The sequence below is a fragment of the Thunnus thynnus genome, chromosome 19 (genome assembly GCF_963924715.1).
Source record: "Thunnus thynnus chromosome 19, fThuThy2.1, whole genome shotgun sequence".
NCBI classification, from domain to species: domain Eukaryota; kingdom Metazoa; phylum Chordata; class Actinopteri; order Scombriformes; family Scombridae; genus Thunnus; species Thunnus thynnus.
The window spans coordinates 28,917,897-28,944,482 of NC_089535.1; the positions used below are offsets into that span (position 1 = coordinate 28,917,897).

At 39.8% G+C, this 26,586-nt stretch overlaps 1 protein-coding gene across 2 annotated transcripts in view; it reads right to left on the reverse strand.

The window, feature by feature from the left end:
* The window catches only part of LOC137171060 (pre-B-cell leukemia transcription factor 3-like), a 62,797-nt gene that overhangs the window by 15,990 nt on the left and 20,221 nt on the right, over positions 1-26,586 (reverse strand). For both annotated transcript variants that reach the window (XM_067574794.1, XM_067574793.1), the window contains exons 3-4: positions 4,608-4,849; positions 2,452-2,642 (exon numbers count right to left, since the gene is read on the reverse strand). In XM_067574794.1, coding sequence (XP_067430895.1) covers positions 2,452-2,642; positions 4,608-4,849 — 433 coding nt within the window. The remainder of the gene's footprint in view (positions 1-2,451; positions 2,643-4,607; positions 4,850-26,586) is intronic.

The following is a 26,586-nucleotide window of genomic DNA, read 5'->3' on the forward strand; positions in this document are numbered from 1 at the left end:
GCGGTAAATTTTTGTAAAAGTTGTTTTTAAAAGTTGTGTTTAATGTTTCATGTGTCATAGTCATGATCATTTGACAGATTATTTAGTACTTTAACACATCCTGAATTTTGCCATGTCAGAGTTTTTCAGTATAGAGGCAAATCAGTTTCAACTGTCAGGAGTCACTGTCAGGACGATTCTAACAAGTGTTTCTTTCACCCTGAGACGGAAAGTGATTGGTTGACCTCATCTTAAAATAAATTATATTTAACTGTAAATCACTCAATATGATTCGAAGTAGGAATTTAAGGAAATGCAATGTGTTAATGGGCTGATCTACATAGGTCTGAAAAAGAAATTCAAATGTGCATCATTGATTGTTAGATCCTATATCTAAAAATGAAATTTAATAATTTTTTATTAAGATAAAGGATATAATATGCTTGCAATTACACATTAAAAAGGACATTGTCAGACATCGTCAATACTGAAAAGTATTACTTTCAACCCAGTTCTCCCCTACTTTTAAGGCTCCTATTGGCCATATTCCACACTATATTCCAGAGTATCTGTCCCCTTACCAACCTGTGCACAGCCTGAGGTCCTCAGACAAGAACCTGCTGGCTGTCCTGTGTCTAGATTTATGACTAGAGGTGATCAGGTCTTTGTTGTCAGGGCACCTAAACTATAATCTGCCTCAGGTGCTCAGACCCACCAAATCACTATCTTCTTATGAATAACTTCTTACTTCTCATTTCATAGGTTAGCATATTAATAATTTGTATATATTTAATGCATGACATCTTATGGTGCACATTTTAGATTTTTTTCTTACCTTCATGTAAAACACTTTAGCATTTGTTTTTACTGACGTAAACCTTTTGATTTCATTCCTATATCTGTGATTTTATTGTTTGTTGTGTGTAAAGTACATTGGTTTTAGAAGGTGCTGCGCAAATACATTTGGACCGTGGCCTCACCTCCCAACAAAGTACAATTAAAGGTCTTGACAGGTTTGTTAGATATTCTTGGAACGGCGAACAGACTGGACTGAAAATATAACCTCTTTGACTGAGGTAACTGCAAAACCTGCCATCCACACATAAAGCCTTCTCAACAATACTTAAAGTCCTTATGTGTTGAATTTTCTTGTGATTATATCACCAAATTATTCTGATGGAATAAGTGTTTTTTGTTGAGTAATGTAACAGTCTGAAAATTGGTGCAGTCTATGTGTTGCTTTCAGCTCATTTATTTTAGTGTTTTGCTGTCTGCCACAGTGCCTTTTTTGATACTTACACTAGGGGCACCAAACTCAAATTCTGCATATGGTGGCTATAATAAATATTGATTTTAATTTCTATATGGATTATTTTTAATTTACTGTTATCATCTGGAGCTTTCTGTCAAAATACAACTAAGACATTAATGAAATTAATATAAAATACTGTGTTAAACATAAATGGGTTGCATGGTCTTCCGACCTCTTAAAGCGCTTTACACTACACGCCAACATTCACCCAATCACACACTGATGGCACAGCCTTTGGGAGCAATTTGTGGTTCAGTATCTTACCCAAGGACACTTTGACATGAGGACTGGAGGAGCGGGGGTTCAAAACGCCGATCTTCTAATTAGTGGACGGGACGACCCACTCTACCTCCTGAACCATTATAAATTTCCAGCACACAAAATGTGCGCTATAGTTTAGGCTGATACCCCGGTTCTTGCCATCTTTATAAAATTAGAAAAACATATATACAGCAACACGCTTATTAAGTTCCTGGGTTCAAAGAAGTACCGAAGTGTTTCCGTAAACCTAAAGACAAAGTAATGGCCACAGTAGCTCTTATTCTTCAGAGCAGAATATTCTGTTAATTTAACTCATCATCACTATGCCTATGTCTCTACATGTCTTACTCTGAACTCACACATGTAGATCGATCTGAAAAGGGTAGTCAGCTCTGTCAGTAAACAAGCATCTATGACCACCTATCAACCAATCACTGTGATCTGTCATTTACAAACTGTTGGGCAAGGACCTGATGGTGGTGCTAGTGCTCATCAAAATCATTAAAATCACTGCTTTTCTCTAAATACATGGACAATCTGTAATCAATAGTGTCACTGACTCAGTGGACTTTATATTTTGCATAACATACAGACGGGTGACAATTTAAAGGAAAAACTGGTACAGGCCTCAATGCTTGATCCCTACAGTGAGGGGATCTGTTGGCTCTGTTATGCTTTGGAGGGCATTTTGCTGTCATCAAACCAAATCAAAATGCTCCCCACAGCACAACAGAGCCACCAGATCCCCTCACTGTGGGGGTCAAGCATTGAAGCCTGTACCAGTTTTTCCTTTAGTTTGTCACCAGTCTGTATCTTGCCAATAATGGTTCAAAATTCATTTTATATGGAGTGCAAAGCCATGTATAGCTATACATGTATATTTTGTGCTTTATACTCACCTGGCATCCAGGAACCTGGAGCGCAGGATCATGACAGCCTCACAAGTGCTCTGCTTGAGCTGCATTTGGATGGAGCTGAACTTGCTGTGAATGATGCTCACCATGCGCTCGATCTCTTTTGGTGAGATGGGTCGCGTCCGTGACTGCTCTCTCAGCAGGTTCATTACATGGGTGGTGAACTCATTGCAGGCCTAATGAAAATGTCATGGACATGAAGTTTATAAGAGGAGGTGAAAGAGACATGCCTTCTAACAGCTGAACCACGGTGAGCAAACAGGCTCATCTCAAGTAATGAATGAATGAAAAAACTTTCATATTCTTCATCAGATCATCAAATTGGAGGAGGTCACTATTGATCAGTAAGATTTTTAAATTAAGTCAGTACACAGTTCTGTGCTTCACACACCAACACACCAACAATCCACTGTTGTGACCCCCCTCTGTGACTCCTGTGTGTTACAAGAACCCTTCATGAAAATAACTTTTTCACATATATATACATATATATATATACACACACACACACACATATATATATATATATACATATATATATATATATATATATATATATATGTGTGTGTGTGTGTATATATATATATATGTGTGTGTATATATATATATATATATATATATATATATATATATATATATATATATGTGTGTGTAAAAATATATATATATTCCTCCAGAGTCCCTGAGACTTGTAGAATCAATGCCAAGGCTGAGGAACACCATTCTTCAAAAAGATATTCCCTGATTTGGTGTTTTGGTGTGATGATGGTGGTGGAGAGCGCTGTCTAACACGTCAGTCCAAAATCTCCCATAGGTGTTTAATTGGGTTGAGATCTGGTGACTGTGAAGACCATATCATATGATTCACATCATTTTCATACTCATCAAACCATTCAGTGACTGAGTGTGAATTGGGGCATTCTCATCCTGGAAGAGACCCCTCCCATCAGGATAGAAATGTTTCATCATGGGATAAAGGTGATCACTCAGAACAACTTTGTATTGATTTGAAATGACCCTTCCCTTTAAGGGGACAAGTGGACCCAAACCATGCCAGCAAAATGCCCCCCCATAGCATAACAGAGCTACCAGATCCCCTCACTGTAGGGGTCAAGCATTCAGACCTGTACCAGTTTTTTCTTTAATTTGTCACCCGTCTGTATATATACACAACAAGCAGCAACCTGCGGGGCTGAAAAATGAAGCAAATTCAGAAGTGTCAAAAACCTGCATTCTATCTAATGGCCATCGGGGGCGACTCCACTGGCTGCAAAAAGAAGTCCAATTGTGTGGAAGTCTATGAGAAAATGACCCTACTTTGTACTTATTTATTACCTCAGTAAACTCTTTCCTAATGACTTTATGGTCTCAATCGCCAGTTTCAAGTCTTCTTCAATACAGCATGATGTTCATTTTGTAAATTATGGTCCCATTTAGAGTAAAATAGACAATAAAGCAGTGTATGATTTAGGGTGTGGCTACGTTGTGATTGATAAGTCGCTACCACGGCAACAACATTGCTTACGTAACGTAACCATGACATATAGGTGTAGCTGCTGCTATTTCACAGTAGGTTTTCAGGTCACTAAAGTTAATTGTAACATTGTGGTCACCTAAAAACAGTGTTGTTCAGTGTTTAGTTGTAATAAAAGACCCATCAATGAGTCAGATGATCAGTTTTTCCGGTAAGTACATTTTGTTTTAACGGTTTTAGGCCTGTTTTTCGCTAGTGAAAATTAGCATTAGCATTATCACTGTTAACCATAGATTGCACCATGCTAACCAAGCTAGCAGCTAGCGCTGTGGTCAGCTCCACCCTCTCGTCCAAATATGGTCACTTCTGGCTCCAAAAATCAAACATGGCGATGGCCAAATCCAAGATAGCAATGGTCAAATCACTACACTCGAGGCTTCAATACAGCAGTTTGCAAACCAATGGGTGATGTCATGGTGACTACATCCATATTTTTACAGTCTATGATATATATATATATATATATATATATACACACACACATATATATACATATACACACACACAAACATACATATATATATATATGTATATGGAGGACAAAACAACATATTTTGAATATCTAGAAAACACAGTGTTAGCAGCAGTTACAGAAGCAGTGACTCACCTGTTCATATTTCTCTAGCTCTGTGTGATATATCTGTCTGATCTGTGTCAGCTTGGCCCTGTAGTCGGAGTGTTCGATGGAGTTATCAGTTACACCGCCTGCTGCAGCTGCTGCGGCTGCAGCCACTGCTGCTCCACCCCCCTTCTCTGGACCAGCCACCCCTTCTGCCAGCAGCATGTTATCCAGCCTCATCAGCTGGGCATCTGGAGACTCAATTTCCTGGGCTCCACGGATACTCAGACCTGGCAAACAAACACAATGTTTACCCTATTATGTTATGGTGTGAAACTGGATCAATATAATTTCCAGACAACACCACAGTTTTGGCTTTTTTTGGCTTTTAACACATATTGTATCAGACTCAGTCAAGTAGGTTTGCACATACAAGGAATTTGCCTTGGTGTTGTGGTGCAACAATCAAAAAATAGAAGTATGTACGTTTCAAGTGTGATTCAAGTGTGATTGTTTAGTACTGTGCCATAATGTCCCACTCAATTTTGTTGTAACTGACATATGAGTCAAAACTGGTCGAGGACTTAAAGTTAATGGTGGAGGTGGACACTGAGGTGGATACTGAAGGGGGTACCGAGTTTAGGAAAGAAAAGATGGGAGTAGGGAGGGGGAAGGGGTCGGGGGTAAGTTTGGTCCCTGGAATGACCAGCTCTTTCATCTGGTCAGTGAACTCCGGGAGGGGGGACGAGGGGGAGAGGGTGACTGAGAGGAGAGGAGGGGTGACCTGGATGGGATTTGGGGTGGTGAAGAGGATGAATCCTTACAGGTGACATTTGGAAAGTGAGGTGGAGAATCTCCCTCTTGACTCTGATGTCTCTCATGTTTTAAGTTCTCTCCCGGCAGGGGCTGACGTGGCTCTTTTTCAAAGTTTCTGGCGTGTTGTGTTATGTTGTCCTCTTGTTTTGATTCCTAAAAACATTTTTGTTGCCATTTTTTTTATATTTCTGGAAAACATACTGTGATTTTTCAGCCTTGAAGAGTGAAATAAATCCCACAATGATCTTGCTGCTGCTCACAAAGCTTACTTTTGTGGGTGCATGGTAAAAATTGACGGCGACCCAGATGGGTATATTCATGTATACATTTTTATCAGTTCCTCTATTCTCTCATCTGGATTTTGGTGGTTGGACAGTAGGAGGTAAATCAAATGACATTTGACGTTGCAATACATGATCAGCTCCTCCCCAAGAGCCCTTCTGAAACATCTGAAAAAAAAATATATTTTGTCCTAATCCACAAAAAAAAGGGTAGCCAGTAGTGGAAAACCGTAGCTTCTGGCTTATTTTGTACATCATAAGAAAGATAACAAAGACAAAAAATACTTCTCAAGACCAAGACAAGTCTGAGTCAAAACACCCACAAGGCAGAGACAAGTCCAAGTCAAAACAGCCATGTGATTGACACAAGTCCAAATTGAAATACCAATGCAACTGAGGCAGGTCCAAGTTGAAACACTCATATGAAAGAGACAATTCAGCAAAAACACAGATCAGATAGAGGCGAGTTTGAGATCAGAGAAAAGGATTTGAGACAGAGATAAGTCTGAGGCAACAGAAAAAAAATCTTGAGAGCAGACTCGAGACAGACTAGACTCCAGCACTACAGCCCTGACAAACACACACACACACACACACACACACACACACACACACACACAATGTTCATGTTGAAATGTGTGTAGAAACAACAGCAAAGTGACACTGGCCCTAACAAACCAACACACAGTCACACAGAGTAAAAAGTAGTGTTTACATGTTGGAGATGAGACACATTGAAAACTATTTGTTATAACCAGGTTCATTTGACATGTCTTTTCAGAAAGAGAAAATCTTTGTGGACGCTGCCTCAGAATAAACTCTGTTAACTTAACAAATGGCTGCTGAAGCACAGGGAGAGAACATTGGATCCCACACACTGGTCAATCTGGATTTTTATGAGGGACATTTGGTAAGCCATCAGTTGTGTGCTGAGAGCATGGGAATACCTGGTTCTGTGCATGCAATCAAACTGTGTGTGTGTGTGTGTGTGTGAGAGAGAGAGAGAGAGAGAGAGAGAGAGAGAGAGAGAGAGAGAGAGAGAGATGTATCAGTGGCACCAATATCTCATTACTCTGGGTTTCTCTTGCCCTGTGGGGACTGTATCAGTGGAGAGCTACAAAGCAGCACTCTGCTGCCTCTAGTCCCACCAAGCTGAAACAAAACAACATTCAGACCTGATCCCACATCCTGTTCACCACATCCTCTACTGTGCAGATTAACAGCCAGCTGGCCATTTTCACAAATGATATCACTGCACATTCACTGCATACAGTAGCACTCATACATAAATACACTCATTTCAATTTCTGTTTTCAAAGAAATAGTACATAATGTGCTGGACACAAAAATTTGTTGGACAGAACAAAAACATATTGACAGTTTAGCTATGCCTAGAATCTTACCAGTATTGGGGCAGAAAATGTAGATTGTCTGGAGAGTGGTGTTGGGGTAAAGGTCATCCAAAGTGTTATACACAATGTGCTCAGCAAATTTCATTATAATTTCATTATATAATAACGTGTCATATGTTATAGTAACGTCATTTTGCTGCAATGGTGTCTGTGTGTACCAGTTAGGAGCCCTGCCAAACAATTCTGCTAAAAACTGACTTCTAACAGGTTTTAAGCCATTTTCTTAAGTGGATTTTTCTGATCTAACTTATGGTTTATTCCAATGCAATAATCGCCCCCTCTCAAATGCCACAAGCTTTGATCTGCTGCCATCCTTCCATGACTAGCATCAATCAATGCTGTTGACGGTATTGACACTGGTGCTGGACTGGTTTCTCCACCAGCCATGGAGAGTGGACAATCTTCTGAGCATGGATCAGAGGCAATGGTATTGCATACCACCACTGCTGCAGAAACCGTGGACCAGGATGCAGCCTCACCTCTGGTGGCTGTCCCAGTCCAGCCAGATACATGGGTTTGAAAAGGAGCCAGACCCAGGTTCCCTGTTCGTGGTCCTGCTACCATCCAATCTGGACTCCTCTCTGGCTACAGCCAATACCGCTGTCTCCCCACCACTGGTCGCTGGCAGTGACTGGGCAGCTCGTCAGTCCATCATGGGACAACCGAACAAACGATGGAGTAGGTCCCCTTCCTCCTGTCACAGGATGCTGAAGGAGGCTCCCACAGTCCCAAAGTCCTGTTACACACAATCAATTCACTTCTCAGTCCTGTTGCTGCTATCTGTCCAGTGCCAACCACAGCCATTTGTGAGGACTTTTTAAACTTTTTCTCAATGAAAATTATTACAAGACCTGCCTACAATCCCTCTCTGGTGTCTGCCTGCTCTGCCATCCTTAATGACTTTAAGCTTGTGTCTCTGTCCCACATTTACATGTATGACACAATCTCTCACACAAAGTCCACCACCTGCCCCCCTGGATATTGTTTCTACATACTTTTTAAAGGAATTATTGGACACTGTAGGTCCCACAATTTCTCTTATTACAAATAGCAGGAACTGTACCGTCCTGCTTTAAACATACAATAATCCAACTTCTTATTAAAAATTCTAACCTTTACAAATCAGAAGTAAATACTTTCCATCCCATCTCCAAGCTCTCATTCTTGTTCAAAGTACAGAAAATTGTCTGCACACAGCTTCTCTCTTTTTAGACAATAACAACACAAATTAAGCTTCAGGGCTTGTCACAGCACAAAATTTGCTCTTCCCAAAGTCTCAGATGACCTACTGTCTTTGGACTGTGGTAAATGTGTCATTTTAATTCTTTTAGACCTTGGCACGGCTTTTGATACAGTTGATCATTATATTCTATCAAACTGTCTCAAGGACCAGGTTGGTATCCAGGGCACTGCAGTGGTTTGACTCCCACTTAACAGACAGGACTTTCTCTGTTAAGATTGGGAGCCTCTCTTCCTCTACTGCCCCAATCACTTATGGAGTACCTCAAGGTTCCATTTTAGGGTCCATTTTATTTCCTTTGTATATGCTGCCTTTAGGTTCTATCTTCTGGAAGCACGTCTCCTTTCACTGTTACACTGATGACACTCAAATATACCTTCCAGTGAATCTGAGGGATTCCAATGCTATCACATCCATCCATTATTGCCTATAGGGGGGGCTCTGTTAGCCACTTAGGGCCACTGACATTGAACCTTCATACCCATGCCAGGAATCTTGGTGGCATCTTTGACTTGGTACTGAAGTTTGACAAACAGATCAACTCCATGGTGAAAGGTTTGATCAAGTGTTCCCCCTCTATAGACACTTTTAAGACAAAACTCAAGACGTACATGTTTTCAATGGCCTTAGTCCTTTTAGTATTTTTATAATCTTTTCATTTTTTAAAAATCTTGATTTTACAAGTTTTATTCTGTTTTCTGTATTCCATTTGTGCACATATTTTGATATTGCCTTGTATTGTATCATTGCCATTCATTGATGTTATTCGTGCCTTTTTACTATTTGTGCCTTTTTTCTGAGATGTCTCAGAACCACATCTGTGTCTGACCCAATGTCACTTCACTGGCATCTTATTGAAACTAATATGCAGCAATAACAAAATGACGCTAAAAATGTAAATTTAAATTAAACACTCTATTCAGTAGATGTGTTTAAATCGGCATAAAAAAATAACATTTAAATAACAGGAATATCATTAGTTTGAAAGGTATTTAGTCATAAACCATGGGTTTATGACTAAATACCAAGAAGAAAAAGAAAAATATAAATACCATTGTATTGATATATTCAACAGGTTATTTTCTTAAAGAAAAACATCAAAGGACTTAATTCCATATGCACCTTTTTAAGCAATTCTACAGCATGCGATTCTAAGAGATAACCCACCCATGGCAAACACTTATTACAATTCATTTAGAGGGGAACATGAATGTGTGTATCCAATTTCATGAAAATGCATCCAATACTTGTTGAGACATTTCACTTTGAACCAAAAATGTGAACTTCATGGAGATACAGCCCGTGGGCCAGATCGTCTCATCCAACTTCCAGGATGTTTTGGACGGAAATGGGAAAAAAACAAATAAGCATATTTTTAAATCAAAATATTAGATTAGTAGATGCAAATATTTTACCAACTATGTAATAAGCAAAGTAAGAGGTTTCTATGATATGATAAATTAATTAGACCTAGCACTACAAACTACCCAGCTGGAAGTATGAAATATCACCAGGCTAGTTTCTGCATTGATTGTTGCTGTGTTATGTTAGTTTAGCAAACATGCTAGCAACAGGTTGACATGGAATGTAGAATTTTTCAAGAAAGATGGAAAGAGCAGTGCTTCTTCTGAGAGGTAAATGGCAAACCTGTATGCCTCATCTGCTCACAATAAGTGGCTCTGCCAAAAGAATACAATATCAAATAACACTACGAGACATGCAGAAAAACATGCTGATGACATACACTAACACGACCAATGACATGTTCACTAGCCTCGTCAGGGCCCTGGACAGACTAGAGGTGGACTGAAGTTGCACAGTCAGTGTGTCAACTGATGGCGCACCATCCATAGTTGAGAAAAAGGCAGATGTGGTTGTAAAACTCAAAGAGAAAGTTCAGGCCAAACTTTCACTGCATTTCACATCAAGAAGCCTTCTGCAGCAAAGGCGTGAAAATGAACAAGATCATGACTGTTGTTATCCAAACAGTAAACTTTATCAGAGCCAAAGGACTTAACCATCAGTAATTTGATGCTCTTTCAGCTGAAAACAACATCAAACATGGCCTGCCCTACCACACCGAGGTCTGCTGGTTGAGCTGAGGAGCAGTGCTCAAGCGCTTCTTCAAATTACGCACAGAGATTGGAAAATTCATGGAGCAGGAAGGAAAACCAATGGCAGAGTTGGATGAGCCAGACTGGCTTACAGATCTTGCCTTTTTAGCAGACATTACAGTTAAATGTGTTAAATGTGAACATGCAGGGCTCATACCCCACAATTCAGTCACTCCATACATACTCATACCCCACAATTCAGTCCACTTCTGTCTAAAATATTTACTTGTCAATCACAAGAATATGGATACATACAAGAACATGTTGTCAGGGCTTATATGTGAGTTTAACATTCGATTCACTGTTTTCACTCAGCTAGAGAAGGACTTTGCTCTCTTTCGCTCTCCGTTCACCATCAATGCATCAGATTTGCCTGAGGAACTCCAAATGGAGCTGATTGAACTGCAGTGAAGTGCACTGTTGAAGGATAAATTTGCGTCTGTTGGTTTGGAATCTTTTTATAAATGCCTGTCACAAAATTACACAAAGATGACAGCTTTTGCATCAAAGATACTTTGCATGTTAGGGACAACCTATCTATGCAAGAAGGCTTTCTCTGTGATGAACGCTGACAAATTTGGCTTACATATGGACATCTGAATGACATACTAAAAGTTGCAGCTGCCCAGATGCTAGCCCCCAATATTGACAATATTGAAAGTCTGCCAGGTGTCAATCCAGCAAGTGAAAATGAGTAAGTAGCCTTTTCATTTTCCACTCTGAATTTCACATATATTGCAGGCCACTAAGCCTATTGGCAGAACCACACACTCACTCTATCCCTCTTTCTCAGTCCTTTTCCCCATGGCCACTATAGCACACTGGATTCTAAATCTACTGATCACAGGGCAGCTGGACTAACCATGTTATCTGAACCAGCTATTCTGGACAATGGATTACTGTTTCATCACTATAACTACCATTATTTCAAATGTAGCTTATAATTAATGAGTGACTCAGAGATTTAAACACCATCTGTAATTATTGTTGTTGAGTGTTGTATGAATAGAAAAAAAATACTGTCTTTGATAGACTATGTGTTCTCTTCTATGGTTTGTAATTTTATATTATTATTATTTTCATGTGCCAACATGCAATTACACATTGATTGGTACAACTATACTGGACATAAATTTGGCATTTTAGCCTAGCTATAACCTGCAGTCAAATGTATAATTATTGAATGATACAGATACTCAAACACACCTGATTTATTTTTGTCAATGAAGGGAAATCAGTAGGGATGGGCATGGGAATGGAATACTTTCTGTTGTACTTATATTTGTTGCATTTCTCTCTTGTACTTTATGTAATTATACATTATGTGTTATTTTCATGCCAACATGAAATTTCTCATTGATTGGTAGGCTATAAATTTATTGATTTAAAATAATAAATCAGAAAGTAGCCTAAAATATCCATGTGTCGACTCGAGTCATATTGATATCAATCTGATACCCCTGCCTTAGAGGATAAGTCAAGGGATCACCAAAATCATAAGGGCACATTGGTTGGGAACCATGACTGACTGTACACTGTTTTTGCCAGTCCATCTAGTCCATGAGCACCTGAGATGTTGGTAAAAAACAAACAAAAAAAAAAACAAAACACAAAAAAAATCTGCACACAAGTACACTGTGCTGTAGTACAGTGGATCAAAGTTGGAGCAGAAAGTGGGTTTGTAAACTGTGATGGATGTAATGGATGATTTTAATATTAATGTACACAATACAGAAAGGTCACCATAAATCATTAGGAATCATCCTCTGGAGACTATGAATGTTTCTAGAACAAGCTGGCAACTCTGGATCCAAATGTTGGATAGACCGACTGACAAACTGCCACCTTTAGACAAAAAGAAAAGAATAATTTAGCAGAGAACACCAACATAAAGACTCTACTGTTCACACTAGGTGATACTACCTAACAGTTCTCTCTCCTGCTGTCCACCTCTCTGGACCACACAGCACTGCTGCGATGCATCCAGCCAAGCTCTGATTCTCATGTCAGGTATATTAACTGTAACAAGGAGCCCTGGTGTACTGTTCCTCACATTCTGCTGTCACTTCCACTCCCCCTACTAGCTGTTTGAGCCACTTCACAGGAGGGAGAATTTTGATTCTGTCATTGTAGCTTGTCCAGCTCTTTAGGTTTCTCCACTGCTAACAGCGGGAAAGTAGGTCATACTGCAGGCTGCCATGTGTGATAATGTACACCCCATGGGCATCAGAGCCAGGTGACATGCAATGGAGGAAGAAGTTGGCTGTGGCATTAAAGGAATGCTTCACTCTTCTTACTACTTTGTATTGTTACAGAACTCTAATATCTATTGAAAATGGAAAGTTATGCTGCATTAATCTGTTGACATTAAAGGGGACATATTCTGCACATTTATCAAGTCTATATTTTTAATCTGCAAATACATATTTGGAACTTTTTTTTAAATTTTACAATGTTTCCATCCACCCGGTACTTCAGTGTCCCCAATTGTAGTGTGGGTTGCCAAATACAGTTGATGAGCACAGGCTTTGGTTTTGGCACATAGTCACTGCACCTCCCTGTTGGTCACCGAGATATTGTTCCAGTAGGTAACTCCCTCTAAAACCACTAACTGTCATCTTAACATTTGTTTGTGGACAGATTAAACAAATGAGATACAACATGTAAACTAGTAAATTAGATATATTTTTGAACTTTGGACAGACCCTGGCTAGCTGTTTCCCCCTGCATCCAGTCTTTATGCTAAGCTAAGCTAACCATGCCATGACTCCAGCTGACAAGAGAATCCCTCAGTCTTGTGGAAATAGTGTGTAAACTAATTTACATGGCGGCTGTGGCTCAGGAGGTAGAGTGGGTTGTCCACTGATCGGCGGTTCGATTCCCGGCTCCTCCAGTCCAGGCCGATGTGTCCTTGGGCAAGACACTTAACCCCAAATTGCTCCTGATGGCTGTGCCATCAGTGTATGAATGTGTGTGAATGGTTAGCTTCCTCTGATGGGCAGGTTGGGACCTTGCATGGTAGCCCCTGTACCCATTCAGCGTATGAATATGGGTGAATGTGATTCATAGTGTAAAAAGTGCTTTGAGTGGTCAGAAGACTAGAAAGGCGCTATACAAGTACAGTCTATTTACCATTTAAACTAGCATTCACCACCATATTACTGCATGCATTCAGGAACACTGAGACAATACAGGTGGGCCTCCGTTCTTTTTTATGCTGTGAACAAACATGCTTGTTCTGGCTCATAAACTCTACTCTCCAAAGTAAATGCTAACACAGTTAGCACCCGCCCTCATGTCAACAAGCAAACAAAGCAAAGTGCTACTGCCAACTGTAGTCAAACTACAGTATGAAACATAAATGACTCTTAGATTTTCGATTAAACAACAAACAAAACTGAAACTGAATCTTAAAAGTAATAATCCACCAGATTACAATTTGACCAAACACAGACACGCATTATGCAGACCCCTGGTCCTGCAACACACAGACATATAAAAAGAGTTGGGAAAAACACAAAGCCCAAAGATACATTTATTCTGCACCACCTACACACACACACAGACGTGGATGGTGTGGCAGGTGGTCTACGGCTTGTCTCATTCAATAAATTGTGGCTTGTGTGCAGAAAGGGCAGCTGTTTGTCTCTGTGGCCTGACTGCAGCATTGAAATGGACAGAATGATTCCACACATGGCAGCGGCAAATGAGCAGAATACAGAGGTGTGTAAGTGCCTTTCAATAGTGCAAAACACAATCAATCTTCACTCCTTCTCTGCCCATGGAACATTAACAGAGCAGCCACAGATACTGACAGCAGCTTTGGACTTTGAATCTGAAATTCCAACTTGAAACGATTTCAAACCACATGCATGAAACACGAATCAAAATACATGACAGAGGTCAACAACAAGAGGTGAATGTGCCTTTAATCATCTGAAATAAGTGACAAAACTGGGATCTCAAAAATGGTGGAACTCTAGTTCAGAAGCAGATTTACATGCTGTGAGCACCACAAAGTCACTCAGCCAACCCACATGGAATGGATTATTATGTGAATGTAGAATATGTATAGCATTGATGTTTGGTGTCTAGGTTCTGACCTCATTACTCCCCACAAGGAAACAACAAGCTCAGCACAACAGGGAGTGAAGAGGGATGACAATAACCTCCCTATGGGGGAACATGGACTCAGAATCTACAGGTGGATGCTGAGTGGAGGTGTGGTTTATGAAATGCTGTATAGACGGCAGCAGCAGCAAGTGACAGCATGGCTTTTAGGTGTGCAGTGTAGCAGCAGGTAAGGCAGCAAAAGAGTAAGCAGAGGCTCATGGCTTAAAGCATTGGTTCTCAACCCATTTTGGAACGACCCCTTGAGTGAGGTAGAAACTGCTTGCCCCCCTCCCTCCCACACACACACACACACACACACTTGACGTTTTCTGTCACTTAGGCTGTCATTTAATCAGATTACCATTTTTTATGACTGGCAATTAGTGCCAAATAATGCACATGTTCCTACAACTAAAACCTGCTTTGTAAAAATCACATAGACAACACTTAAGAGTTAATGTATTATTTAGATATCAAACATAAATTAATAATAATAAAGTAGCTAACACAACAAAAGTAATACTGAGCACCAATTTTGCCTTACATTTTGAACATTTATGACAATTAAAAATAATACTTAAAAAAACAATTCAAATTAGTAAAGCAAAGATGATCCACATTGTACTGGCATCACTTTTTCTTCATCTGCGCCAATATTTTCTCAGGCATGGCAGTCAGGCATTCACACACGCACACTTGTGCTTTGTCAGCACCCACCATTAGCACCCAAACACCCCCTCACCGCTGTCACTGCCCCCTGACATTCCCTGAAGGCCTTCAGGGGGGGCGCTACAGCCCCTGTTGAGAATCACTGGCTTTAAAGGGTTACTTCAGTGATTTAGTATCATTCTTCCATAAAATTGGGGGACTTGCAAGAAACAGATTAAAAAAGGTATCTTGAGTTATAGTCCTTGCAGTAGTATGGGTCAAGTTCCAAAAACGGGGCATCTTACATTTCACTCAGAGACACTTACATCAAGGATACAGTTCTACATCAGAAAAGGTGAGGAAGCTCCTGAAGAAAACACGGATTCTACTAATCACCTTCAATACATATGCATGAACATTAAATTTTAGTTTACATTTACATTTTACATTTATTCAGACACTTGGCAGACACTTTTGTCCAAAGTGACCTTCAATCTAAGCCACAGTAGATAAAGGAGAAACCTTTAGCAACACTCAGGTCAGCGTTCCATAAGTGCAACAAGGTTGTGGGTGCATCCAGTAACATATAAGTGCATAGAAAATTACCATTTTTTAAAAAGAGATAAAGAGCTAGAGATAGTTAAATCAGCGATAAGGAAAATACAAAGGGAGTTTGGGTGGTGGGAGGAGCTGCTGTGGCAGCAGTGCTAGCATCAGCGAATCAGCTGAGTAAACAGTGATTGTGTACACTTGCATGAATATGATTGGATGTTACTAGCCACACAGCTGAAAAAGAGCCAATGATTTCTGAAGCATTTTAGAAACAGCTGAATCAGCCAATACAAATGCAACTTTCGTTTTTTGCCTGCACTAATGCTATGCTTCATTTTCCATGATGCAACTCAACAGCATTTTGTAGTAGATCCTCCCTGCCTGGTAAACTCTCACATCTTTCAACTCCACACCCCTACTTTGTAACGCAGGCTTTCTGTGATACATTTCAAGTCTCAAGAAATTGTTTTCAAGGACTTGACAAAGCTCCTTCAGAGCCACAGAAGTTACTCTTTAAGTACACTGCCATGATCAACAAGGTGTGTTTGATATATGTTGAGACTACCCAGACTACCAAAAGAACACCGGTGATTTGTACTTGAAAAGGCATTGAGGTTAAAATAAAGTGGATTTTAAAATTTTAGACATATATTTAGTGATGCTGCTCGATCCTGCTCACTCAGAAATATTAAAATGTAATATCCAATATTATAGGAATGATGTTCCATCAGTATGACCAATCACATCATGAGTGAGAGAGATAATTATTCATTGATCCCATGTGTCTAAAGCTTCATACCAATTTTTTTTTTTTTTTTTTTTTTTTTTTACCATTTTTTTGATTTAAACTAATAGTAGGGGAGGCAACCCATTGTGGGCTTACCCACAGAATGCCCACACAGGGGCATGTTGCATGCCCACAGTGGGCCCAGCCAGGGCCCACACTCAGCCCACACTTTGGGCTGGGTGTGGGCTGTCCCACTAGGGGACCACCTGGGCCCCATAGTGTGGGGCCCACACGTGCCCTGCATTTCACGCTGGTAATTGGGCCCACCGTGGGCTGCCCCAGTGGGACTCATTTTATTCCCAAAGTGGCCCCACATGGGTCCCAAAGGGGCATGTTTGCTGGGTTGGATTTCTTTGTCTGAACTAGTTCTGATTGAGCATAAATGGACCCTTTGACTGAGAGATATCTTGTGTGTAAAGCTGAAAGCCTTGGACTTGTAGTTGCTGAGTTACATTATGTTAAACGGGCAGATTGACTGACCATAATAACCATCCTTAAACCCTATTGCTGTCAAGGGAAAAAATTCTAATGTTTAAAACATGTACAATGATTTCCCAAGCATGCTGAGGGATACATTTTTTCAACCCCACTCTCTCTGCTCTTTGTGCTGTTGACTTGTAGAACATGAAGTCCTATGGAACTGCTGTGTGCTAAAGCTTGCCATGTTAAACTAGCTGTATTACTGAATGAGTTATGCCTGCTGGCCTGTTGCTGTAATGTATACATTCTATCAGCAGAGGGAAGGTGCCATTAATAAACATCTAGTATTCACTCACTGCCAGCCTTTTCAATGCATAAGCATACATACCCCCACAAACACATAAATACACACACATACACACTACTTGATTAAGTGGTGTGCCTACTGGACTCTGTGTCTCCCTGGAGTCTGTGTATATTAAAGGCAGTCACCAGGGGACCAAGGTGTATCCTGTTGCTGGTGAGACAAACCGGAATGTGTGGAAAAGTAGGAGAGGAGTATGTTAGGGTGCAGAGGGCTGAGGCAGAAACATGAATAAATATAGAAAGTGGATAATTGACATGTAGCACCTTTTTTGGCACGAGTACCTATTATTGGCATAGCAAAAACTAATACACAACCCTCCATCCGCTAAATCACTGGAGCACCCATTTCCAAGTATAATTTAATCAGTTCACTGCGCCACTTGATGCTGACTTCGCCCTGCTGTAATGACATGGAGAGAAAGAGAGCGGGAGAAGTGTGGAACTGTACAGTGAATGAAGGACCGTGGGAGGTAGTGGATTTCTACGCTGAGCCGATTGAAGCAGAAACAACTTAACTAAATGCATATTTCATGCCAAGACACAGACATGTGTATTTCTTTAAAGCTCCCCTGCTGTGCTGTGTAGGCTTTTGTTTTTCATGCCTGCTGATATCCAGCATTAGCTTGCCTGCATGAGAAAATCCAGTCATGTAATTGGTCTATAGACATACTGTGATGCAATGATTATCGATCAAAGCTTGCTTTTCTTGACATAAATGAGCATGTAAACAATCATTTTGTCTGTACAGTTTTGGAAATATTATGGAAAATGAGGTCTGAGAGGTGCCGTGGAAATACTAGATTAGTCTTTAGCTCTTCTATGAGACTAATCAGTAATTGCTGTTAAAATGGAAATTGGTTTTATAAAATGCATAATGAAAAGAATTAATTACAGAAGACAAAAGCTTCTTTAATGTGACAGAAATATGACTGGAATTACATTTCACTAACAAGTTGACTTATAAGTGAATGAAAACACAGAGAAGCAACTTGATACTGAGTTAAATTATGGACAGTAAAAGTATGTTAAAGTTATGGTTTGACTCCTGCAAGCTGTATATAAGTCATTTGATCAACAATGATTTACAGCAGATATGATTCATTTGTAGGGGAGGGCCGGGATGAAAGTATCGGGGTGACAGTTGACACACGGACCTTTTCTCTTGTAACGCGGAAGTCAGTGACATGCTGTGAAGTCCACATTAGGTACACCCCACCTATTAGACCTTTTCCATACACATGTGCTAGTTTGGCTTAGCTTGATTCGGTTTGACTCAAAAAGCAGTGGACTGCTTATATACATTGTGGCTGTGACTAGTAGTCAAAGTCGCAGCCCTGCTAATTATTATTATTTTGTTATTTAACAGCTTTTAATATAACGCCACAGCAGCAGGAAATGTTTTCATTAGCAGTAACTTAATGGGGCTCTGATTCGGCTGTAAGTGATCAGATAACAGTAAGATAAAGCAGATATCTAAAAGAACAAACAGGGACTCACGAGAGACCACGAGAAACCTCAAAGAACCACAAACCACAAAGATTAAGTTTGAAGCTACAAAAATACTGAGAGATGAACACACAGAGGCTTTTAAAAATGTCTGACTCTGGTCTCCAGCACAGTCATTAGTTAGTCATTAGAAGGGGGGTCATCATGGGTTGGCCGTGGTCGGTGGGACGTCACTGCAACCTGCTTGGAGGCTGGTCAGGTGCACTTTGGCCCGAATCTGGATATGGTCCATCTCGGGTGCAACTCAGCACAACTAGACCCAGTGAAACTGGTAATGGAAACGCAAATCAGTACGGCATGGTTTGATTCGACACAGCCAAAAGTGCCAATGGAAAAACCATAATTGAACCATAAATCAGTTTTGCCAGAGTTACAACAGAAAAACTGATTTTTCGCTTGGTAAGTAGAAAATACAAAACGGAAGTGTTTTCTGTTTTTAAGGTAATGTTTATTTGATGAAGATTGTAAATGTATATCATCTGCATACCTGCCAACACTCCTGATTTTCACAGGAGTCTCCCTGTTTTTAACTCTCTCTCCCGCTGTGCTCCCAACTGGTAATTACTCCTGTTAATCTCCTGATTTCATAGTTTTTCCTTTTCGTTATCACAGCCTGTTTCTGGCACTGTACAGTGTATGTGCGCAGCTGCTCTCTGCGCAGGCAGTCCGTCATCCTGTCCTCTGTCCTCTGCTGCTGATGTGATTCACTGCCTGCAGGTACCACTGATAGAGAGAATAGGTTATGGTTTGTCTCAGCCAGTAGCTAAATTTACAAGAATTTGCCAAATGTTAAGATATGTGGCAAACTCAGGTACACAGTTACAGGCTACATACAGACAGCTTTCATTGTGATGCACTGTGGTTGTGTAAAACATACTGGCAGTAGATGGGACACTGCAGTTGAAAATATCACTATTCTGTGTTAATGCTTGTTGAACAGGTGGTATTAGCTTTCTACCCGCAAAGGTTTTGTTGCACTTACAGTAGTCCACTTCAAACCCCCACACTCCCCCAAAAAACCTTACAATTTTTGAAACCTAAATGTTGGCAGGAATGCATCTGTTAGATCTATTTGTACACAAGTATCAGTGAAAGTTTAATTTTTCGTGCAAGCCTATCTTTGGTGTTAGCCAAAGTAAAGGGTAAAGTTGACAGAGATGGGAGAGGGACAAAAGTAACATGGTGTCCCGCTATTATTTAAGATGTATTTGTTTGCTCTTTATGTTTGCAGGAAATACCCAGGGTTAGGGTGAGGAAGACCAACAGAGGTTTCACCAGTCCAGATGTGATCTGAAAATAAATAACAAACAATGAATAAATGTTTGTGCACCATCCATTGTTCAAGGCTACTTTATTTTATTCTAATGTAGGCTGATGTTCTAAACAAGTGACTGAATGAAAATGCCCTTGATCAGTTTATTTAATTGATTACCTTTGTTCCTGTACAACTGACATTAATAGGTTAATAGGTTAAAAAAACGTTTTCTGGAATAACTTGCCTTGAGTGAAGCCTTACTAGTCCATTTATTTAATTGATTATCTTTGCTTCAACTGTCTTGCTGTTAATGACAAAGAGAGGAACATGCATGATTTGGAGATGGAGTGCATGTGGTGGGTAAGGATTGGTGACGGTTTAAACATCTTAAAATCAAACCCGATGTTAGTCATAAGAGAAAATGATGATTATGCACTAAGGTGAGTTTGACTCATTGGACCAATTTCATACAATGCAACATTTAACATGATAAATTGATTTGAGAGTAACATGGTCATTTGCTTGGAGGACTAACTGAAGCATTAATGAGTGTTCTATGCCAGAAATATTAAGTACTTACTTGTTTTGTGGTCGATTTATCCAACCGTTACTGTTGTCCTGCGCCTGTGTTTCTTTGGTCCCAACAGAGGGGGTGAAAGTAACAATGTGCAATGTTAATTTCTGGCTTGATTGCGTCTGATTCATTTATCCAAAATTTTAAAAAATGGTTGGTATTAATCGAGGACATGTGTATGTTGTCCACAATAAAATATGTGAAAATAAAATAACTGAAGTTCTGCCAGGCCTGTTTCAATTCCAGCCCGTCCTCACAAGAAAAACGACAGTGTAGGTCTAAAATTCTGGCCAGCAAAAACAATCTATGCCATCTAGCAGCCGTAGTAATTATGACCTGGGTAAATGATGCGGTTCAGATGACGTCAATATAAGGTGACTTGATAAGATGATTTTTGCCTTGTTAGGAGGAGGCAGGTTGGGTAGATGGCTAGGTAGATATGGCGGGATAGATAGTGGACTTTGTTGCAACAGACCACTACACTGTTCACTTCCTGTTTCCAACCGTGAGTGTCATGTTTCCAACCACAAGTCATGACTTTTAAAAAAAACAAAACGTAATGTTATGGTGTTTATCACAACTTTTAGGAGGTATACTCACTTTCTGACCTATTTTTCTCCCTACCTTGCCATCTGTGCTGTCTGACTGACAAGTTACTGAGGTCACTCATCTGCTAGGTAGCTTAAACCATGTGATAAAACAAGTGATCATTTGGTGCCTAAACTAGGGATGTCAGCGGTTAACTGTTAATTGGTTCACTGCCGAGAATATTTTTGACCGGTTACACATGTCAGTCTATAGATCAATTTGCATACTAGGGTTGGGTACTAAATTCGTTACTTCACGTTACACAGCATTGTCACACCATAAAACATTATATTTTAACAGTGATTTGTAATGGAGTTGGAAAGCTGGAGTGCATTATTATGGCCACTAGATGGCGTAAACGTAACTATAGGTTGTTTTTGCTCCACAGTCACTAGCAATGCTTTTTCAAAAATTATCAATTAATCTTTTATACTGATACTTTTTTTGAGTTTGTTGCATAGTGGGTCTGCACTGTCCAGCACTGAAAACAGACACGCCTACTCAGCTTTTATTACCTAACTGTCAGGGATCAGTATGTGAGAGTGTACTGTGATAAAGTGTAAATTATTTTAAGCAGTACGAGTGGTGATTAAAATGTATTCCCCTTAGAACTTGCGATGGCTGTACAAGTCCTCCCTTAATGTGTTGCTTAGATTGTTCACTATCAGACACAACACTAAGTGCTTGTTAGCAATTTTGCAGGCAGTCTGGCAAGACTCACCACTGTGATGCCAAGACAAAGGTCAACACTCTCGGTCAACGCCCCTTTAGCCCAAAACTATAACTGCTTAATTGTGTGATCTATTTCATCATCTTTCTGTTTTATCAGAAAATAGTGTTTTGTTCCTCCCATTCACTGGCTACCACTGTTTGCTCTCTTCATTCACTCTCTAGCTCACTCAACCATTGCTGCTCTCTCTCCATCTCTCTCTCTCTCATGCTCTCAGCTTGCTTGAGCTCTCTCTTTCTTTTTCTCTCGTCTTTTTTAAAATCAGTCAGGAAGCTGACAGCAAATCTTAACTTTACTTTTGAGATTATCAAACGAAGAGAAATGACCCCCCCCTCTTCCTAATAACATCTTTGTCCTCCCTCATGGCAGGGTTATACCTCTTGGCTGTGATTGGCCACCGCATGACATTGGGTTGTGTTTCTCCAAAAGTTGACTCTGGTTCAACTTTTTCGAGCTTGCTGACGGGCTGCATCACAGTCTGGTACAGGAACTGTTCTGCCCACAGCCACAAGTCACTACGGAGAGTGGTGGAGGCGACATAGCACATCACTGACATGGTGAACGATGGGGAGGCTAGAACTGAGAATTGGACGGTTGTCTCTGCGGAGTCCATTAATTCTTGATTATGGACACCTTGAGGGGCATTATCCCACTAATACCATACCATCAAAATCGTTTATCACAAGCCATAACTCCGCAACTGAGGGTTTGACTAATACCTGGAGCAATCATTACCATCCCATAAGGTTCTTATGCAATGGAAATGTTGTTCACTACTCCAGTAAATAGGATGAACCTTAGATACAACTTGGCAACAGAAGATATTTCTAGTCCACTCATCTCATAGAACCCTTTGGCTCAGCTATGAGCCAAAAAGCTAATGTTATACTAGCAAGATTCAAAGTCAATAATATTGCATATGATTGACAAATAATAAAAAAAAATTGACAGTATGTTTAACAACAAGACTAGCTAGCTATCCCGGTGTTAACTCCTTGTGCCGTTTCTTCCTTTTCTTTTCAATTTCTCTTTCTTCAGCTGCATCCCAGTCGTCAGAGTTGTCATATTCTCCAAATAGGTTAAAGAAATGTTGAAGTCACTCATCGTTGTAATTAGATGTTAGCTTGTTAACGTGTTGCAATAAATTGTAAAGGGAGGCTTTGAATGTATCCCTGTTGTTATGGATACTCATTTTAGCCAGCAGTAGGTATCCATTATCAGGAATTAATGGACACCCTGCAGTCAATCAGAATCGAGTATTCACCCAGAGCATGGTATATGTTGTATACACTCGTCACTTTTACTTTTATACATAAATCCTCATGTATGTCATATTTGTATATAGTGTTATATTTTATTTAGATCTCATCCCATTTTTTTTTAATCTTATACTTTATGATTCATGTTCTTATTGCTGAGCTGACCTTTTTTCTTGTCCAGCACATTTCATTGTACCGTTGACCCTGTGCTAACCTACTACTAAAACCGAACTGATTCAGAGGTCTGTCAATGTTTCTCTACAGACCTGGGTCCACTTTGATACTCTGAAGTTATGTGAACTATCCAGAAACCCCTCCTCTGTGTCCTTGTACAAAGGACTTGGAAGAAACATGTGTCAAATCTAACATTACACTACACAACTCTTCTGTTGAAGGTCACTTTGCAGTTGATGAAATTATTAATCAAGCAGCCCATAAGCCTATAAGGCATAGCACTTTCCCTTGAATTTCGGGTTTTCTTTTCCTCTCTTGTGGACATCAACACTATACATATAGACACATACAGTACTGCTCACTTTGAATGAAGGCTCTGTTTTTACACTTCTTACATGTTACTGTTTCAATAGCTGTAGGGACATGGTATTGTCTGTGCAGTCTTTGTTCCTATCTAGCTCTCTGATCTTTTTTGTAAAGAACAGAGCTACATTGCTGACTTGCCATTGATTTGATTTAGCAAATAAATATTGCTCCATGTGTGTTCCTTACAAATGACAATGGCACAAATTATGGTCACAAATAAGCACCCACTTTTGAATTTGCATGTAGAAAATAACTGTTTTACAAAGGGACACCCATACAACAACCATTCTTGCAATTACAGTCAATAATACTGTCAGTTCCATCTGCTGCCCCCCTGCTCCATCTACAGTATAAGTAACCAAGCAACCACACAGTCTTCCCACATTTGTCAACTCCCTACATCAGTGTAATTAGGCTTTCTATGTTGATTGGTGTACAGTAGAGGGCGCCGTCGTTACTCCCCAATCCTTGCTGTTCTGAGCTGTGTGTTGTGGGGAGTGATGACATCAGAGCCTAGACGCCAAAAACGAATCCTGTAAAAATTCTGAATTCACATAATGAAGAAAGAGAAAGTGGAAGGATGTGTTGGATAAATGTTGCAGTGACAGGAGTATGCCATGGAGTGTGACAATCTTTTGAGATGGTTGTGCATAGACTACAAAATATGATTGATATCATTTGACAAACTGTAAATAAATTATGACAAAGTGAGATAACCCTCTGCTGAACACTAAAACGCTAATCAAAGTCATTCTAGATACTATTAGCTGTGTGCAAACCTACAGTTGATGACAATAAAATCTTTCCGTAAGTGTGCTTTCCTGTGTATCTGTATCAAATATAGGAATAGTGTTGTTACCACTAAAGGAGAGAATAATAATACAAAGTAATATGAATAGAACAGTCTTTTTAATAGTTATATTAAACTGTCCACAAGCTAGTTCTCATTAATTAATGTTATAGCTAGGAAATTGTCAAACTAGGCTGTGTTAATTTGGTGGTTTAATTTGAATTGTTCTGATATTCTGTTCAAACCACAATTGTCCTGACAAAGTTCAGAGATTTCAATACGTGCTAGATTGCTTGACAGTTTAACTCGAACTACAGCTTGCCAGTTAGCTTAATGTAACAGTTAGCTACCAAAGATTGTAGGCAACCTGCCGCAAACTATCTTGTGTTAAAGTTATCGTATCATTTTGTAAAATCAAAACATTATTTTAAACAGAATATAAGAGCAATTCACATTCTGTTAGTAAACCTTCTCCCTACCTTGCCATCTGTGCTGTCTGACTGAGAAGTGACTGAGGTCACTCATCTGCTAGGTAGCTTTTACAGAAACCTATTGTTCTGATGTTTGCAAGTTTTTACATTACCTCATTTAGGCCTATGTTCTCTACGGCTAGGAAGAAAATGTATTTTAGTCATTGTCTGAATTATTACAACAGAGAAAAGTGTAAAATATGTTGAATATATGTAAAGTTAAGTGTCCCCTGATGACATACCAGAGCATAGGTCTATGTGCCAGGGCTGACCCCCCCCTGCCTGTTTCCTGCCAGACAACAAAACATGCTCTGCCAAACTGTGATGACTCCCTTCAACTGATTAAGTACAGCTGGAGCAAAACGGCAAGGAGACAAGAGAGTTAAATTACTAGTTATTGGAGAATGACAGGCGGTGCTGAAGTTCAGCCTACATCAGCAACAACACTTTTACACACTTCTAACCTATACTTACTGTATGTTGCTGTGTTGGTGGACTGACCTACCTTTCCTTCAGTACAGGGGGATCAAAGTCCTCTGTGGGAGATGACTCATGTAACAGCTCACCTTGATGCTTTTCTTGGTGTGACCTGAAACGATTCATTGTTTTCCCAGTGGAGATGAAAGACTCTTGCAGGCAGAACTTCAACTCCAAACAAAAGCCCTCTCTCACAAAATCAGACTCTGTCCTGGGACTCCTGAGCTCAGGTAGTCATGAGTGCTTTCTCAAATAAATCATTACAACAAACCTGACGATTAAATGTAGATTTGAAGCTAAGATCATGTAAAGTGAAGCTGGTAACCAAGTGAGCTACCATTCTGAAATCAACCCAGCCACACATTTCTTGGCATGGCACCTGGTGACAATCAACAGTACATCAGAAATGGGCATCACTGATAAGCATGGGCTGTGGGACAAAGATCTTCTTTGTTCACTTTCATGGCCACCCCCTGAGAGGATAGCTTCTCTGTTTGACAACGTGTCTGTGTCTATCCTCAATGTTTGCAACAAAGGCTTTCGTGTTTTCTGGGTCTTTTCTGACAATGCTCACTCTCCTACTGTATGAACTACACTAGTTTAGTTTTGGCAAGGGTACATCAGGGGTATTAACAGAGAGAAATACAGTTTGTTCGCTGAAGGATTTGCATATTAAGATGAATCCTTGACAGTCCTGCTATTTTTCCAGTTATGTGTTTTGGAGAGTGGCAAAAGGAATGGCAATGTTAAATATGGAGGTGATTCATTCGCTGAAGAAAAAAGAATTGGAAGCCTTATCTCATATGACTTCCATATTCATAATAATGATTCACTTACTTTCTCTCATGATTTGAGAAGACAAAAGCAAATGTAATTATAATTTAATCCATAATGGATTAAATTATAATTACATTTTCTTTTATATCCTCCTTGGTTCAAGACACTGGGATACATTAATGTCACTGATTAATGTCAATAGTACTATTATTAGTATATCAGAACTGCACAGGCATCTTAAGTGTTTAGGATAATTCAGGTGGGAAACACTCTGACCTTAAGTTGATCTGTTACTTCAGGAGCAGCTAAACA